Source organism: Erpetoichthys calabaricus, chromosome 14 (assembly GCF_900747795.2).
Source record: "Erpetoichthys calabaricus chromosome 14, fErpCal1.3, whole genome shotgun sequence".
In the NCBI taxonomy this organism is placed as follows: Eukaryota; Metazoa; Chordata; class Cladistia; order Polypteriformes; family Polypteridae; genus Erpetoichthys; species Erpetoichthys calabaricus.
Window position 1 is genome coordinate 4876986 of NC_041407.2, and position 19650 is coordinate 4896635.

Below are 19650 nucleotides of genomic sequence, written 5' to 3' on the forward strand. Positions count from 1 at the left end.
CTGGTATTTATGAAAGCTACAGTGCATCCGGAAAGTATTCCCAGCGCTTCATCACTTTGTCCACATTTTGTTATGTTACAGCCTTATTCCAAAATGGATTAAATTCATTTTTTTCCTCAGAATTCTACACACAACACCCCATAATGACAACGTGAAAAAAGTTTACTTGATGTTTTTGCAAATTTATTAAAAATAAAAAAATTGAGAAAGCACATGTACATAAGTATTCACAGCCTTTGTCATGAATCTCCAAATTGAGCTCAGGTGCATCCTGTTTCCCCTGATCATCCTTGAGATGTTTCTGCAGCTTCATTGGAGTCCACCTGTGGTAAATTCAGTTGACTGGACATGATTTGGAAAGGCACACACCTGTCTATGGAAGGTCCCACAGTTGACAGTTCATGTCAGAGCACAAACCAAGCATGAAGTCAAAGGAATTGTCTGTAGACCTCCGAGACAGGATTGTCTCGAGGCACAAATCTGGGGAAGGTTACAGAAAAATGTCTGCTGCTTTGAAGGTCCCAATGAGCACAGTGGCCTCCATCATCTGTAAGTAGAAGAAGTTCGAAACCACCAGGACTCTTCCTAGAGCTGGCCGACCATCTAAACTGAGCGATCGGGGGAGAAGGGCCTTAGTCAGGGAGGTGACCAAGAACCCGATGGTCACTCTGTCAGAGCTCCAGAGGTCCTCTGTGGAGAGAGGAGAACCTTCCAGAAGGACAACCATCTCTGCAGCAATCCACCAATCGGGCCTGTATGGTAGAGTGGCCAGACGGAAGCCACTCCTTAGTAAAAGGCACATGGCAGCCCACCTAGAGTTTGCCAAAAGGCACCTGAAGGACTCTCAGACCATGAGAAAGAAAATTCTCTGGTCCGATGAGACAAAGATTGAACTCTTTGGTGTGAATGGCAGGCGTCACGTTTGGAGGAAACCAGGCACCGCTCATCACCAGTCCAATACCATCCCTACAGTGAAGCATGGTGGTGGCAGCATGATGTGGGGAACTGGGAGACTAGTCAGGATAAAGGGAAAGATGACTGCAGCAATGTACAGAGACATCCTGGATGAAAACCTGTTTCAGAGCACTCTTGACCTCAGACTGGGGCAACTGAGGTTCATCTTTCAGCAGGACAACGACCCTAAGGACACAGCCAAGATATCAAAGGAGTGGCTTCAGGACAACTCTGTGAATGTCCTTGAGTGGCCCAGCCAGAGCCCAGACTTGAATCCGATTGAACATCTCTGGAGAGATCTTAAAATGGCTGTGCACCGACACTTCCCATCCAACCTGATGGAGCTTGAGAGGTGCTGCAAAGAGGAATGGGCGAAACTGGCCAAGGATAGGTGTGCCAAGCTTGTGGCATCATATTCAACAAGACTTGAGGCTGGAATTGCTGCCAAAGGGGCATCAACAAAGTATTGAGCAAAGGCTGTGAATACTTATGGACATGGGATTTCTCAGTTTTTTTTTTTTTTAATAAATTTGCAAAAACCTCAAGTAAACTTTTTTCACGTTGTCATTATGGGGTGTTGTGTGTAGAATTCTGAGGGAAAAAAATGAATTTAATCCATTTTGGAATAAGGCTGTAACATAACAAAATGTGGAAAAAGTGATGCGCTGTGAATACTGTCTGGATGCACTGTATTTGAGGTACACCACTTTTTGGAATTGTTTTTTAATTGCAATACTGTATATAATATTGTGAAATACTATTTTAAAACCTGTATTAGATGTTCCTTCCTAATACATGTAATTACATTTTATTATTGTTATTTTGAATTTGACTCATTGTTACAAAAACATTTAGTCAACAAAAATTGGATATATCTGTCTTTGAAGTGTAAAAACAAAAATCCAGAATGCTCCAACTTTCAAAGCAGTCCCCGAGCACACCAGAATGTTATGCCATGCACACATTTTCTAAGCTGTTCTTGCTGTATCTGTAAGGTTCACATACTTTATGTCACAGAGATTAGAAATATTTTGCAGGACATATATAAAACAGTGTTAATTTTTCTCTGCAGATTCACCATCTAGACGATGTCCTCCGGCTGAGTATGACTCATTTGTAGATAATCTTTTTGATCCCGTCTTGGACCGTGGAAGCTCTGTTAAGTATAGCCATTAACACAGACAGGGGGAATGCTGATGAATGTCACTGAAAGACATGTAACACTTTTTTATTAGTGATTTACAGCATTACTTGGTTTGTGCAACCTTTTATAATCTTAAAGCTGGTTTCTTGTGAACTCGATCCTTGCAGGCTTTTAAAAAGTGTTCTCAGCAGGCTTTTTGACCTGCACATAATTATGTGGTGTGTGTGTGTGTATTTCTATTTATACTTGGGATGTACTCTTGCACTAGTGTGAAATTTCAACTGGGTATGGACATCTGTTATGTGAAGTAATCACAAGCTACTCATAGCTGGTCATATTGATAAGATACTGATTACAAAAGCATTATTTTGTTTATGTATTAAAGTTTATGATTTTCAAAATATGCAGTAACTCACTTTGAATTGTAACAATTGTTCACTTGACGTTTACACATTGGATTCAGGAAATAATTCAGTAATTTAAAGTATCAATGTGTAATTTGTTTAGGTGTTCTGTGTAGCTGCATGTGTGAACACTGAAAACTGCTTAAGTTCTGTAGTCACGTTTGAGATCTGAACGGAATGAAGTAACAGCCCAAATCCGAGGTGGATCAGGAAAGACTAATCAGGAATAAAGCAATCCAGCTTGTAGATCATATTACTCTGTTTAAAACTAATTGTTTTAAATTAAAATAATACTTCTCCAATTTTGTAAACTTCATAATTATGTTGTTACACTAAAAAATAACAGCCTACATACATTTTAACTTTCTGGTTGAGTGTTAACTCTGCACCACATGTTGATGACAACTTTGTTATGATACAAGTCAGTAATCCCAGAATAGTTATTTAAGTAGATTGCCAAGATGTGGAAAAAAGAATCTTTAAAACTAGGTTGTGAATATCAGTTTTGAATATTATTGGTAGTTTTATTTTGTTCATTTGACATTTTTTTTTCAGTTGGAAGTTGATAAACATATCAAAGTTTCATAGATTACTAACCGATTGTTGTCATACAGAACGTAAAGTACATGTACCTTAGAACTCATAATCAAGAAATGGCAGCCCTGTGCCAACTATTATTATTTATCTCCTCATAAACTTTCACTGTATTAGTGATAGTCATCTATGTGGTTTTGTTCTCCTTTTTCTTGAATGTCTTTAGCATATTAGTTATCTCTCATTCATTATTCATATAAGAATTTATAAATCCATAATGACCATCAAATTCAAAGTTGTTTACTTATGAATTAAGGGTAAAGATGCTACAGTAAGCAGTAGAGGTTAAAAAGTTGCTTTATTTGGTGCTGTGATTATATTTGCATTATTCTTAAAAAAAAAAAAAAAAAAAAAAGCATCATACTCCGAGTACATTAAAGTTAAGACAGATGCTTCTTAGAAGTGAAGCTTTTTATTATTTAATGTTCAAGTCCCATTTATAAAAAATATTAATTGCAGGAGATGGAGCGGGTCAATATGCTGTCTCGAAGGATGAAAGGAGGCGGTGGAGTGGGTCCCATGCAGTCAGGCCCATTTTCTGCCACAGGTAAAAATAAGTAAATAAATAAATAATAGTAACATACGGTGCTTAGAACAGGTCTTTGTCTCTTTGGCATTGAACTGGAATTTGCAAGGTTGTTAATTAAGTCTTCACTGCTGACTCTCTGTGTTACCCCTGGTCAAGTCACCTCAGGACTTAGGGTTCGGGTCAGGATTTAGGGTTAATGAAACAACTCTACCTCTGACATTGATAGGCCATGGCCTTCACTGTTGAAGAGCTCTGTTTACATTTCCATAGGAATTACTAGGGAGCTTAGCCCCCTGCTCGCTTTGCTTGCCAGCCCCCGTGTTTGTTTTTCCGGATACACACTTTTAAGATTTTTTTTTTTTCTTTGAATTGTTGCTATTTCATTAGTTTCACTTTTATTTCACAACTTATGTAAAAACAAAATTTGGAATCTTTCAAGTCCCAATATGCTGAATCTTTTAAATGAGGTCCGTGAGATGTGTTTAATCAGGATAGGTTCCTCTGTTTGGAATTTCAGCACAGACCAAACGATCGACATTATCAGCAGTTAATAATTTTTTTTGCAAAGTAACCAATAAATGCATGTGAGGTAAACTCCGTTTTTGAAATTCTCTGACTTAAACTTCAAAGCCTTATAATATTCACATACTTCTGACATATCACCTATGTCCATATCTTTGATCTATATTCGCCTTTTCGTTATTTCTCCGAGTAATAATTTCTCTTTTTTTGCACTAATGCGATCTTTACTTTCTTTGTTTTGACACTGTCGTTTTTTTTCTGTTTTCATATTCTGTATCTCGCTCTGCATGTGTTTCGTGCCTACGTTTTTTTTGAGTCTTTTGAATTCCAGTTTTCATTTTCTCCAACCTGCTCTGCATGTGTTTGGCCCCCTTTTGTTTTTGAACCTCTTTATGACGTTTTACTTTTTATCTTTTATTTCTGACCTCGCTTTGTTCTGCTTTTTGTTTCAATGACACCTGGTCCGTGGTGATTTATTTTCCCTTTTTTCGAGTAGTAATTTCTGTTTGTTTGTGCTACTTTTCATTATTTCTCTGAGTAATAATAACTGTCTTCCATGATCTTAACGTGAACATCACGTCTCAACGCCCTACTGTTTCTCTCCAGGATTTTTTTTTATAATAGAGAGATATAGAATATATTTTGTTATCTGACTTAGAGCAGTATTATTACCTAGAATCATTTGTTTTATAATATATTTCCCTGCTGGTCAAGTTAATAGTCAGTTTTTAATATGTAATATGTTTTTGGAATTTTAACCATAGAATTTGACTATTAAGCTGGTCTCTTTTTAACAGTCTTGAATTAACAGTTACAAACAATTCTTCCTTAGTTTTTCACTTTGTTTGTTGTGACCCTTTTGATGTACAGTAGTTATTATTATTAGTATATAAAACACTTTGAGCAACTTTTGTGCATTTAAATGTGCTGTATAAAATAAATATCGTCAGAGCCAGGCAAATGTAGGTCTGAGATAGAATATCTTTATTTTACTTTTTTTTTGCAGGAGTTCCAGTGATGCAGAGCTACCCAATGGGTAAGAATTAATGATTTTTTTAGCAAATAAATAATAATGAAAAGGGGTAAGTGAAATTGAAATATTTTTTGCTTTGTACTATGCTTTTTTTTTTTTTAATATAGGCATGCCAGGTATGGCACAGATGCCCTCCTATCCCACAATGCCTTTAATGGGAGGAATGATGCCAGTTATGCCTAACATGCCAGTAATGTCACCAATGGGCACTATGCCATGTAAGTTAACATGTTCTTAATTCTTTAAACATTAGTGGTAAAGCATCTAGTCTTAGATCAATTTGTTACAAAGGTAGGCTACTAGACCTTAGGAACTGTTCGGTTTTATCACTCCGAGAGCTCTTATTTCAGAGCAAACAGGTAAATACTACATTGGAAACTTTCAAACACGGTTTACTAGAGAATGAGCAGCTTAACATATTGCAAATGTCTAACTTATATAAAATAAATATATAATATAAAAATCCCATCCTGGATTACACCAAGGCACTCGTGCTTACCTGCCTGCCGCAGAGTTGACAGTCCCAGCTGAGGTGAAGATCTTTTCTAAACCAGAGGGATAGTGCTGTTGTTATATGCAAAAGTGATGCTGTCACGAAAATAATGATCTGTCTGCATTATAGATAGATAGATAGATAGATACTTTATTAATCCCAATGGGAAATTCACATTCTTCAGCAGCAGCATACTGATACAATAAATAATATTAAATTAAAGAATGATAATAATGCAGGTGAAAAACAGACAATAACTATGTATAATGTTGAATGTTAACGTTTACCCCTCTGGGTGGAATTAAAGAGTCGCATAGTTTGGGGGAGGAACGATCTCCTCAATCTGTCCGTGGAGCAGGACAGTGACAGCAGTCTGTCGCTGAAGCTGCTCTTCTGTCTGGAGATGACACTGTTTAGTGGATGCAGTGGATTCTCCATAATTGATAGGAGCCTGCTGAACGCCCTTCGCTCTGCCACAGATGTTAAACTGTCCAGCTCCATGCCAACAATAGAGCTTGCCTTCCTCACCAGTTTCTCCAGGCGTGAGGCGTCTTTCTTCTTTATGCTGCCTCCCCAGCACACCACTGCGTAGAAGAGGGCGCTCGCCACAACTGTCTGATAGAACATCTGCAGCATCTTATTGCAGATGTTGAAGGACGCCAGCCTTCTAAGGTAGTATAACCGGCTCTGTCCTTTCTTGCACAGAGCATCAGTATTGGCAGTCCAATCTAATTTATCATCCAGCTGCACTCCCAGATATTTATAGGTCTGCACCATCTGCACACCGTCACCTTTGATGATCACTGGGTCTATGAGGGGTCTGGGCCTCCTAAAATCCACCACCAGCTCTTTGGTTTTGCTGGTGTTCAGGTGTAGGTGGTTTGAGTCGCACCATTTAACAAAGTCATTGATTAGGTCCCTATACTCCTCCTCCAGCCCATTCCTGATGCAGCCCACTATAGCAGTGTCATCAGCGAACTTTTGCACATGGCAGGACTCCGAGTTGTATTGGAAGTCCGATGTATATAGGCTGAACAGGACCGGAGAAAGTACAGTCCCCTGTGGCGCTCCTGTGTTGCTGACCACAATGTCAGACCTGCAGTTCCCAAGACGCACATACTGAGGTCTGTCTTTAAGATAGTCCATGATCCATGCCACTAGGTATGAATCTAATCCCATCTCTGTCAGCTTGTCCCTAAGGAGCAGAGGTTGGATTGTGTTGAAGGCGCTAGAGAAGTCTAGAAACATAATTCTTACAGCACCACTGCCTAGATATAATAGAGATATGCTATATGGCTGAGAGACATGGACATTATCCAGTGACCTGAGATGAAGACTGGACTCCTTTGGTACTTTGTGTCTGTGTGGGTACCATTGGTTTGACTTTGTGTTGCTCATGAAGTCCCAAATGAGGCACATGACCTGCATTGTGAGGGAGCGTCAGTTATGGCACTACGGCCATGTGGTGTGATTACCCAAGGATGATCCATCTCAAAGGATCCTCATTGTTGAGGACCCGAGTGGCTGGATCAAGCCAAGGGGGGATGCCCATGTAACACCTGGCTGCAGCAGATAGAGGGTCATTCCCAGAGGGTGACACTGGACCGTGTGTCTGCCTGGGGCGTTGCTGACCAGGATTCCGAGTTGTTTCGTTATATGGTGGATGTGGCAGCCCGCTGTACCAGTGCATGCTCTCCAACCTGACCTGACCTGGTTATAAGGAGCTGTTTTATTGAAGTGTGTTAATTAGACTTGTGCCAAAAATAAAGAAGAAAAAAAGCTACACATTTCAGATCAAAATTAGGGTTTGTGAAAACATTCTAGAAAAACACACCGGAATTTGTAGTTTGCTGGATTTCTTTTTATGATCCTTTGCATATTACAACAAAGCACCTAGGCTCTGTTCCTGTACTTGTTGTTAATTTTTATTGTATTGATTAGTTTGTATATTTGCCATAATATTGTTTGCTATATGAAATGCCTTATGATAATGAATGCAGATATTTTTGCATATTCCCCTCCTTTGTTTTCCAGTGCACATCTATTGTATTGAATTAATCTCTTTGTTTCTCTGAATTTTAATATAGTGAGTAAGTTATGAAGAAGTATAACCTAATTATTCTATTTGAATTCAGCAATGATGATGCCTGCAGCCAATCCTGTCGTCCCAGCCCTCAGTCCCCAGGAGGTGGCAGCACAACAACAAGCTTTTATAAACCAGCAAGCTGCTATTCTGGTATTTATTTCTCCTGATTAATATTATGTAGGCTTCTTTTGAAGACTTATGACCAAAGTGAGCAAGCAAGCTAGAAATACAGATTTCCTTGTGTCAAACCAAGATATGAAGCTGAAATGTGAAGGCATATAGGAATCACTTGACGGTAAGGTGCGATTGTACTTCTTAGTCATCGTTATTTAAGCAAATAGAGTGTGATTAGGTACAGAAGAAATACTCTAAATATGGGTAAGATATGCTAACTGCAAGAGAAATGGAGTAAGGATTGGGGAATCATTCAAATGTGTGTAGGAGAGCCTAACAAACTCTTTTCAATAGTTTGATGGATTATTTGTCAAAGGGGTAAGAGAATACTCGCCAAATGTTGCATAATGTAGATCTGTAACTCTGAGTTGGCCAGTATTAAACAAAATCTCAGGTGTTTTATAAGTGTATGCTGACTGCCAACAAGGATTCTAGAGGGTTACATATCACAGTTATGAAGGATTGTGGTAGAATATAATGTAGTGGAGGAACTAATAACATTAAATTATTTTCCCAAATTTACAGGCTCAGCAAATGACACTCCAGGCCTTGACACTATCTCAACAGCAGCAGAAAAATCAGATTGAAAACAAAGCTCCACCTGTGGCTCCCAAACCAAACATTTCTCCAGAAACACCTAGCCATCAAGAGCCATCCTCCGATCCTGTTTCAATGCAGAACTCTGTGCCCAAACCAGTCCCACCCAGAACCCCATCAATTCAGGTAATGCATACCTCCTTCCTTTGTTTTCACAGAATACTCTTTTAGGTTTAAAACATTTTAACTTACTGAAAAACGTCCGTGCAAGCATTGTTTGGTATAGCTGCCAGTACTCACAATCTGGACGCCTGTTTAATTCTCAGCTGGAGTTGACTTCTGTGTGTTGTTTGCAAGTTCTCTCAGTCCACTGCAAGACCCACGTTCTTTGGGGGCTGTTTAAAGTGTATCATTAAACAGATAACGGGCACTGACAAACACGGGACCAACATACAACATCCACACAGAAAACACCACACCTTGGTATCAAGAAGTGGCATCCATTGCTGTCTAAATTAAAAGACCGTTTCATCAAATATTGCAAGAGAAACTCTCATTTAATATTCTGCAGTAGCTCAATACTTCTGAGTTTGTTTATAAAAGAATTCTTTACACAAAATATAATGACTGCATTTTAGTGTAAAGTTTATGCAGGGTGGCTTAATAAATCTGAGCCACCTGACAAAAGAAAGGTTGATTGTTTGTTTATAAATATTTGCAAGACTGAATATCTAATGTACATTAAGTGGTGTATATTACATTAAGTGTCCGTCAAAGTTTATCCAGGGTGACTTATTAATTCTGAGCAACCTGACAAAAGGTAGGTTGATCGTTTGATTTTAAACATTTGCAAGAATGTCTGTCTAATATACATCAAATGTGATATTGGAAATCCTCTTCAGAACTTACAACAGTGGCATGATGTATTTTTAAGGCTTAGAGTAAAAATTCTAACACCCGGGCTTCTAACTAAAGCGGGTTCCCCAGTGTCTAGGCCATCATACTGTAAATAACAAATAATAAGACTATTGGTTCATTCTCCATCCCTAAATCTCTGGTTGACCTTCCATGAGGTTTTTCTTCCTTCCTTATTTTAGGAACATAGAGACAATTTTGCTGTACTGTATCTGCACGAGTACTTTGAAATAGTGCTTTTTGCCAACTAGAGGTGCACATAAAATACTATAAAAGTTTATCCGTTTCTGTGTTTTTTCTCCCTAAAAATTAACAGTTGCTTTCTAATTTTTACAGGACAATCGTGAGGTAAAAGTTCAAGATTTCAAGCCGATGGAATCATTTCAACAGAAAATGGAGTTTTTTCAAAAAATTGGTTAGTTTCTATCATCCTTGCATCACATGAGAAAGTATGTACAGTTGAAATGTCTAAAAATCGGTGCTTTTTAGTCTAATTATGTAATTCAAATCCATTCAGTACCTAAGGCCAAATTATAAATAGTTTATAAAGCTTTCATCATTCAAGGTAAGGATCATTTTGAGTTAGCTACTTCAAATTATGATTCTTCCATAAACATATTCCAATCCAGGCTGTAACCCATCTTTTCCATAAATTGTTTACAACTTCGTCTGTAAAGGCAAAAAGCAGACAGGGCTATGTAGGGGAGCTGGACCTGTGCAGTATGAGTAGTAACTTCAACAGGCTTTAATTGACATTTATTGAAAGCACACAGAGTGAAACCCTCTTCAACACGTGTTGATGTGAATCCCTGAGTGTTTCATAATGAGACGCACCTTTGTTTTCTGATTGTATGTCATGAAACATTTGGTGGGTAATAAATTGTCAGAAAGTAAGGCTGAAAGCTTGCATTACGAATTGAGTTTTCAATTAGCAATTTCATTTGGCTAGTTTCTAATGCTTCATTTTGTTTTCTAATTATCTGCAGAAAATTAACATTTAATCTAGTGAGAAGTCAAGCAAAATGACACCTTTTATTGGCTAACTAAAATGACACCTTTCATTGGCTAACTAAAATGACACCTTTCATTGGCTAACTAAAATGACACCTTTCATTGGCTAACTAAAATGACACCTTTCATTGGCTAACTAAAATGACACCTTTCATTGGCTAACTAAAATGACACCTTTCATTGGCTAACTAAAATGACCCCTTTTATTGGCTAACTAAAATGACACCTTTTATTGCCTAACTAAAATGACACCTTTCATTGGCTAACTAAAAACTTTTTTAGTTAGCTAATAAAAGGTGTAATTTTGAGGCTAACACGGTACAACACCTTAGTACTGCAGATAATCAAAAAAATTTAAAATGTTATATATTTTATTTAAACATTGATTCATTAATTTAAGAATTTAAGAATTATCCTGTCAATGCTTAGTACTGTAGGTCTTTTTTGTGCCAGACAATATTTGTCAGTGAATAATTTCTCGAGATGATATAAAAATTATTACACCTTTTAAAACAAGGATAATTACCTATTATCTAGCATTGTTTTCATGCTGAAAATAGAACAAAAAGTACAGACTAATCTTACTTTTTAATTAAGATTACAATAATAAACATTTCATGACACAAATGTTTGTTAAATATTAGTAAAATGTCAAATCATTACAACTCTTTTAATTAACTTGTAAGATATTTGATACAACTGTAGTTGTTGTGCTGTTATACAGTATTTTTAAGTTTTAAGTGAATAGAAGTTACAGTGGACCCTTGACTTACAACCTGTCCTCGCAAACGAATGGAGTTCGTAACTCAAGTTGGTTGTAAATCAAGACTATTTTTCCCATAAGAAATAATGGAAATGCCCTTAATGTGTTCTGAACCTCCCACAGCAACACTTACTTCCCTTTTTTTAATGAAAAAGGGATGTATAATGTGCATAATTTACCAAAAACACCAATAATTCTTCTAATGTACTAACCAAAAAGTTATAAAAAGTGCCTAGCCTACCAGAAACAACAATTTCATTCTGTACTCACCATTTAAGTTGACATCTTTGGCTTGCAGGAAGGAAGGAGGAGGAGAGTGAAATGGACGGTGGTTATTGTTTGGAAGGAGCCTCCTTATACAAATCTTTTCTTTGTAAAATTGTCGAGATGGTGGATTTCGACATGCTGTACATATTAGCGAGATCGGTCACACGAACACCACTCTCATATTTCCACACAATTTCCTTCTTCGTTTCAATCGTGATCGCTTTCCTTACCTTCGTTACCTTTGCTTCCTTCCTTAGCAATTATCGAAATAAATTATATAAATCACTGCACTGACCGAAATTACGTCCACAAACACACGTATCTGGGCTCTGACTGACTCTTACAAAGTACTCTCGGCTGTTTGTTTACATTCGCACAAGCGGATACACGTGACCGCATTCGGGTCGTAATGCAAGATGTTGGTTGTAATTCAAAACAAAAATTTTGGTTGTAAAGCAAGTTGTTCACATTTCAGGCCGGTCGTATATCAAGGGTTGACTGTATATACTTACCAACAAATCAGAATTCTGATGACTGCAGTGGTGCTGTAAGAATTATGTTTCTAGACTTCTCTAGCTCCTTCAACACAATCCAACCTCTGCTCCTTAGGGACAAGCTGACAGAGATGGGATTAGATTCATACCTAGTGGCATGGATCGTGGACTATCTTAAAGACAGACCTCAGTATGTGCGTCTTGGGAACTGCACGTCTGACATTGTGGTCAGCAACACAGGAGCGCCACAAGGGACTGTACTTTCTCCGGTCCTGTTCAGCCTATATACATCGGACTTCCAATACAACTCGGAGTCCTGCCATGTGCAAAAGTTCGCTGATGACACTGCTATCGTGGGCTGTATCAGGAATGGGCTGGAGGAGGAGTATAGGGACCTAATCAATGGCTTTGTTAAATGGTCCGACTCAAACCACCTACACCTGAACACCAGCAAAACCAAGGAACTGGTGGTGGATTTTAGGAGGCCCAGACCCCTCATAGACCCAGTGATCATCAGAGATGACTGTGTGCAGAGGGTGCAGACCTATAAATATCTGGGAGTGCAGCTGGATGATAAATTAGACTGGACTGCCAATACTGATGCGCTGTGCAAGAAAGGACAAAGCCGGTTATACTTCCTTAGAAGGTTGGCTTCCTTCAACATCTGCAATAAGATGCTGCAGATGTTCTATCAAACAGTTGTGGCGAGCGCCCTCTTCTACGCAGTGGTGTGCTGGGGAGGCAGCATTAAGAGGAAAGACGCCTCACGCCTGGACAAACTGGTGAGGAAGGCAGGCTCTATTGTTGGCATGGAGCTGGACAGTTTAACATCTGTGGCAGAGCGAAGGGCGCTCAGCAGGCTCCTATCAATTATGGAGAATCCACTGCATCCACTAAATAATGTCATCTCCAGACAGAAGAGCAGCTTCAGTGACAGACTGCTGTCACTGTCCTGCTCCACGGACAGATTGAGGAGATCGTTCCTCCCCCAAACTATGCGACTCTTTAATTCCACCAGGGGGGGTAAACGTTAATATTTAACATTATACATAGTTATTGTCTGTTTTTTTTTTTTTTTTCTGTTTTTTTTTTCACCTGTATTATTATCATTCTTTAATTTAATATTATTTATTGTATCAGTATGCTGCTGCTGAAGAATGTGAATTTCCCATCGGGATTAATAAAGTATCTATCTATCTATCTATCTATCTATCTATCTATCTATCTATCTATCTATCTATCTATCTATCTATCTATCTATCTATCTATCTATCTATCTATCTATCTATCTAAGCACATGTGTGTATCAAGCATGCTTCTTGCTTTAATCACATGGCGTAGATTTAGTGCCATGTGCACGTTTGTGTAAATTCTCCTGTCAAATGATAGACGACCTGTCATATTCTGCTTATCTTAAGAAAACCACCCTAGTGTCAGATTTTGCCATGTAGTTTGGCATAAATTTAAAACTTTTTAGTGATGCACTCTGGGCCAGACTGTTGCTCTGAGCCTTTACTTAGTGAAGATTGTTATACAGAAATAGACTAAATTAAAATGAACTTGATAGACCATGTGACATTACCAATTGGAGTTGCAGTACAAATAATTTATTAAAATGAAAATGGACAAAAAATCTGATACATTGAATTTGACTTGGGGATGCTCATTCAAATGAAGCATCAATACTAACATACAACATAAGAGCAGCACTAACCCTTATTCTCCAGCAGATGCACAAATACTGTACTTTCATTATGACAAATATCAGGGCAGCAGATCTTATGGCATTGATCATGTTTTTGGAACAGGTATTATAGACGTCAGCTTAAAGCAGTTTGGAAAATTATACCTGCTGAAATCTGTGAAAAACAGGAGCAAGTTGACAATTTAAGACTTTAGTATCCATGTGAAAATAAGGTCAGATTGAGGTGCTTTTCTGCTGTTCTTTACGCTAAGAAGCCAGTGCAGATGTCATGTCTAAGAAACACTGGAGTAACACTTTTAAAAAATAGGAACGATGTGAAGCAGAAATGATTCGAAAATATCTTAAAGAAGCCTCTTTCCTGGCACATACATGTGTTTTGATTTTGTAAAGGACAGTAGACCTAGCAAGTGCTTTTCTGTCTTTTCATACATTAATATACAATGTCTTTTTCATGTTTGGCTACTTTTAAAGAAAAGTTCACAGATTGAAGTAGCTATGAATTTAAAAAGTGCACTTTATAATTACCAGGCTCTGAGGAAGTTCATGTGAAGAAGCTAAACCCGCCATCTAAAATTCAGCTTCCTAAAGCAGATAATCCTGTCAAAGATGTGGAATCTGATCTGAATTACACAGAAGAGAGACAAGCAAATGATGAGGCAGCAGGTAATGACAACGTAGCACTTAACCAAATGCATTTATACATACCTGTACTGGATTTTGGGTAGTCATATTAAAAAAAGAAATTGTTTTAGATGATAGCCAAAACAGCAGCATTATAGTTAAGTAGTTAGTGCACCAGGGCTTGATTTCCAGCTAGGTCACTAATGTTATTTAAGTGCATACAATGCAGTAGGTTTCTTTCCATATACCTCCATCTCATCATGGACTGTAACGTTCCATTTAGGATCAAGTACCCTAATTCTGGTCTTAAAAGAATTGGCTCCTGATTCTTTCAACCCCATAAATGGGAAAAACAGGTTCAGAAAATGGATGGAAAACAGACCGAGAATGTCATCTGGTGGCTAAGGAATAAACCATTTGTCTTGCCAGTCCTATGCTCCCTTCTAAAGTACTGTGGAAGAACGTTCATCAAGAACAGCACTAACAGGGGGTCCTCGGGTTACGACGTCTCGACATACGATGTTTCGAGTTTACAACGCTCACTCCCATACAAACTTAAAAAATGTAGACGTTAGTGTCGTACTTACAGACTATGTGAGCGAACTACTTTGGTTGCAGGGGGTGGAAGTGTTCTGTTTGTGTTGCTTTGGCGACTTTTTGACCCTTATCATGGCTCCTAAATGAAAGTCAGAGTCTTCAGATGGTAGTGCTTCGAAGAAGAGGAAAGCCATCATGATGGAAGTGAACTTAGACATTGTAATGAGATCAGAAGGAATCGTAAGGAATTTTTTTACACTCATTTTTTCTGTTACTACAGTACAATGTACAGTACAGTATATTTATGTCCTTTTCCTTTTTCTGTGGCTTAGTTGTGTTTTTATATTCTAGATTATGATTTTGCAAATGCATTAGGATAGGTAAGTGACTTAGGCTAGGGTGTGTTTCAACTTACACCAAAATTTGGGTTACATCACTGTTGTAGGAACGGAACTGTGTGGTAACTCAAGGACCCCCTGTATATAAAATAAGGGCTGATTACCTGGTGTCATATCATGGAAACTGAATCTATGATGAGGAATCATTTACAAAAAGATGTTTGACCATCTCAGAATCTATCAGTTAAAATGTATGTTATGCTTGTTATATACTGTAGCTCATTTTCAATGACTGTGGCAAGTGTTCAAATCCTACTATATAGGCAGTGTGGAATAGTGGCTAAGGTGGTGAGGTGGACCTTCTACCTCAAGGTCGCTGATTATTCATTGTGTGTGACTCGCTGTGTCACCGTAGTAAACATAATGTGAAAGGGCTTCCATAACATCTAATATATAATTCGCCAGTCTCCTCACTCACTCACTCACGTCCGTCCGAAGCCGAATGCGCAGTCGCCTTCTGCACAGCTGCCCGAAAAACCTTACAAGACCGACATTGCGGCAGGCGACGGATTTACGGCTGCAAAAATTCAAAGAGAAAGGCGACTTCGACCAACATCGTGGCAGGCAGCGGATTTCTGGCTGAGAAGAGAAAGGCGACTTCGATTAAAGCTCTAGAGGCCTGAAAGGCGATTTCGACTACAGCTCCAGGCCTAATTACGCATTCATTCAATACACCTATATCAGGTTTGTGGTGCTTATACTTATTACTTACTATTCCACTCGTGCCCGTTTCATCTTACGTTATCGAAATGGGCTCTTTGTCTAGTATAATAATAAAAAAAAATCTATACATACAAATAATTGTGTTTTAATTCTTATGAAGGTCAATCAGATTGAAAAGATGCTACAGTATATAGTACTGGCTAATTCTGTTTGTGTTTTAACTGAAATGTGATGTATTTTTCAGTTTAGAACTGAATAATTTTTCATTTCCTTTTAGGAAATGCTACCAGACAGAAACCTGAGGAGGAAAAAGAAGAGATTGCAAATAAGAAAGGAGACCAAAGCCCTGATGCTCAAACACCTTTCAGGTCCACTTCTCCAACTGATAAGAATAAAGGTGAACCTACTCGTGAAATCCGGGACATCATCAAACAGTACCAAAGTCGACCAGCCCCTGACCTACAACCTTATAAACCTGTACGGTGAGCACCTTAATAAATAGCCTACACCCATTTTTTTTTTGCTCATTTCAGGTGTAAATAAGTTCTTTTTAGTAAAATATTCCATAGCAGAAAATGGAATGCATTTAGTCAAGAGACTTGGAAAGAACTAAGGAAAAAATGGTAAAGCACATTGACTTTTAGGGTTTGTTTGTTTTTGTCTCATTTAGAGGAGTGTGATGTTTACGTATTAATATTTCTGCCTTTCTATCAAAGGATTCCTGCCAAAGTGTTTCTAAAGAAAAATGACCCAAAGGAGGAAGCCCTGGCAATTTTAAGCATACAAGGCCCAGCTGTGTCCCCAGAGGTAAGCCAGAAAGTAAGGAAGGTGGCACTGAGACAAACCTTGCATCTTCATAAGTGTAGAAGTACGGCTGTATTGATTAAAATAACAAAAAAAAATTGCAGACTAATGATGTATTTTCAAAGCACTGAAGTAATTAAAGATTCTCTTAATGTTGATTAAGAAAAATAATTTGGAACAATTAATTTTCTAACTCCTTTGCAGTCACAAATATTTGTTCACCAAACTTGCAGTCATATTCATTTGTCATTCAGTAAATTGAAAGCCACAAAATCCATTCATTTTCAAGTGACCAGGCAAAGAATACAACCCAGGACATGAAGCCGTGAGACAGCAGTGCCTGGAATTGCTTATGTAGAGCACTTCTTAATCAAATGGCTTAAAGCACTTATTTTACTGAATCTCATTTTATTTATGATATAAGTTGAGAACTTGCATTGATACAGTGCATTGCCGCACACACCACACAATGTAGTTTACAAAAAAATGGACTGAGTTGATGTTGGTGTCTGCTAAATTATGGTGATGAAAGGACAGAAGCCTTCCCCCTTGATAATCTGCAAGAATTTTGAGACACATTGGTGTCAACATGGGCTGCCATTCTGAGTCTATACCTTGGCAAATTTAGGCTGTTCAGAGTGCAAATCTGGTGTCCAATTCACTGTTGTTAGAGTACATCATAAAATAGCCCATGCTCTGAGTATCCAGTGTAACTCCAGCAGACCCACATGACCCTGTAGTTAGGATATAGCAGGTTGGATAATGGATGGATGGATAGGTACTAATATTCTTTTTCAGTTGTGCTTTGAATTCAGCTGTTAGTTCACTTCATATATACCGTCGGTTAGCATTCACAGTTGTCTACATTTTTCTTTAGATGGTTACCTACTCCTGAGAGGTGTGTAATGCTTTGGTCAATAAGAGGCTTCTGTTCCTGATAAACTGCTACACTAAAAGCCACATAAATCTTTAGTGTATTCACTCACTGAACTGCAAACACATGGAAAAAAAACACCTTGTTATTATCAAAGAGGTCAGTGACTGAACAGAAAGTGGTGCCTAATAAACTGGCCATTCAGTATATGGTAAACAGTATAGAACTATTCATCATCTTAATACATAATTCGCCAGTCTCCTCACTCACTCACTCACATCTGTCCGAAGCCGAATGCGCAGCTGCCCAAAAAACCTTACGAGACCAACATCCAACCCCAACATCGCGGCAGGTGGCGGATTTACGGCCGCAAAAATTCAAAGAGAAAGACGACTTCGATTAAAGCTCTAGAGGCCTGAAAGGCGGTTTCGACTACAGCTCGAGGCCTAATTACGCATTCATTCAATACACCTATATCAGGTTTGTGGTGCTTATACTTATTATATATTATGCTATTCCACTCGTGCCCATTTCATCTTACGTTGTTGAAACGGGCTCTTTGTCTAGTAGGTCATAAGTGATTATATTATTGTGCTATTGCAATTGTAAGGATTTGTTTTAATTATTGTTCCCTGGTGTTAGCACTAAATTACACGCCACTATTCTTTCAGGTCTTTTATTATTGGTCATTTACCAACTAAGACCACCTTAACTCTAAGTATGTCAAAAGTACTCTTAATTAGAGCTGATTTTTTCAGTAGCTTAATTATAATTAGTTCAAGTTCACCAAATTGTTGTGTTCTGAAATTAAAATAATCTCATCTCATTTTCTTAATTGCTTTTCCTGGTGGTTGTATTCTACGTTTTGTTGAAAATTGAATTCCCCATTTATATACTGTAGTGTTTCTCTTCTATGCAATTACCTGGCAGCTTTACCATTGAGATCAGAGCAACTTGAATACTGGCACTTGACCACATGAAACTGAAAAATGTCGATGATCATGAGGCAATAAATTAATTTGAGCTAGATGACAATTTTTTAATTGCCTGCTTCATGTTTTTCAGAAGGTAATGCCTCCTACTATGCCAAAAGTAGAGAAAAAGAAGCACAAGCCCGTCCCTGTACAAAATCCGGTTGTTCTACCACCTCCACCCCCACCCATGAAGCCTGCTGCTAGGGGCCCCAGGTCCATTTCTAGCAATATGCAACAGAAACAACGCTCTCTAGCTGATCTTTTCAATCAGACTCCTGTGGCACATCCATCTTCTATACGGAAACAACCTCCTGTAACAAACCCTCCTGTTCCTCAACCCCCTGCTCCTCCAAAATCATCTCCTCAACCTTTGTTTCCTCCTCCACCATCCAAAACAGCGGCTGCTGAAAGTAAGTGATCACCTTTATTTACTGGATACCTAGAACCAGACCCACTTTTCACAGATTGTTTCAGTCAAAGAAATATGGTGATATCAAGTTACTTTATAATTGATTGCACTGTACATGAACAGTTGATATCTCTATATATATATATATATAATCTTCATTTGGATCTTGATCTTTGTTTGTCTGCGAATGAATTAGAAGAAGAAGCACTAGATGACAGTAGAGAGACAGCTAAAACATAGGCATTGCTTTAAGAATCTCCTCCAGGCTTATACTACTGAAGACTGTAGTACTCCAGTCACACCTCAAAAACAAATTGTTGTGCTTTAAATTAACTAATCTTTATATATAATCGTCATTTGGATCTTGATCTTTGTTTGTCTGCGAATTCCACGCATGCGTAGACCACCTTCCAGTTTAGTACGTTGTTGTTACTCACGGATGTCAACAATGTGACGGAATAACGAAAGGAGTGGTGGACAGTGTTACGCTGGTTAGCTCCTGAGGCCTGGTTAGAGAATGAGATTGCCGAAGATAAAAGGTGCGTGCCTACGTAACATATGAATGAAAGAAAGACAGTGGGTAAAATGAATGACAACGTAACAGCACGTTCCAGAAATTATTATTGTTACATTGTAGCCGGCGAGTGCTGCGCGTCTCACAGTTGTACCGTGGCTTGCTCACATGTCAGTGAAGTGATCCCTATTTATGCTTTAAAGAGCCTGGGTACCTATGTGTCCCCCTTTT

General features: G+C 38.3%; 1 protein-coding gene across 1 annotated transcript in view; it reads left to right on the forward strand.

Annotated features, from left to right (window-relative positions):
* Nucleotides 1-19650, forward strand: part of myo15b (myosin XVB) — a 137065-nt gene that overhangs the window by 80384 nt on the left and 37031 nt on the right. Inside the window, 11 exon segments of the mRNA XM_051918932.1 lie at nucleotides 2027-2112; nucleotides 3556-3643; nucleotides 5154-5183; nucleotides 5288-5398; nucleotides 7809-7909; nucleotides 8459-8656; nucleotides 9722-9800; nucleotides 14154-14288; nucleotides 16122-16326; nucleotides 16561-16801; nucleotides 18588-18906. Of these exon segments, the coding sequence (XP_051774892.1) occupies nucleotides 2027-2112; nucleotides 3556-3643; nucleotides 5154-5183; nucleotides 5288-5398; nucleotides 7809-7909; nucleotides 8459-8656; nucleotides 9722-9800; nucleotides 14154-14288; nucleotides 16122-16326; nucleotides 16561-16801; nucleotides 18588-18906 (1593 nt within the window).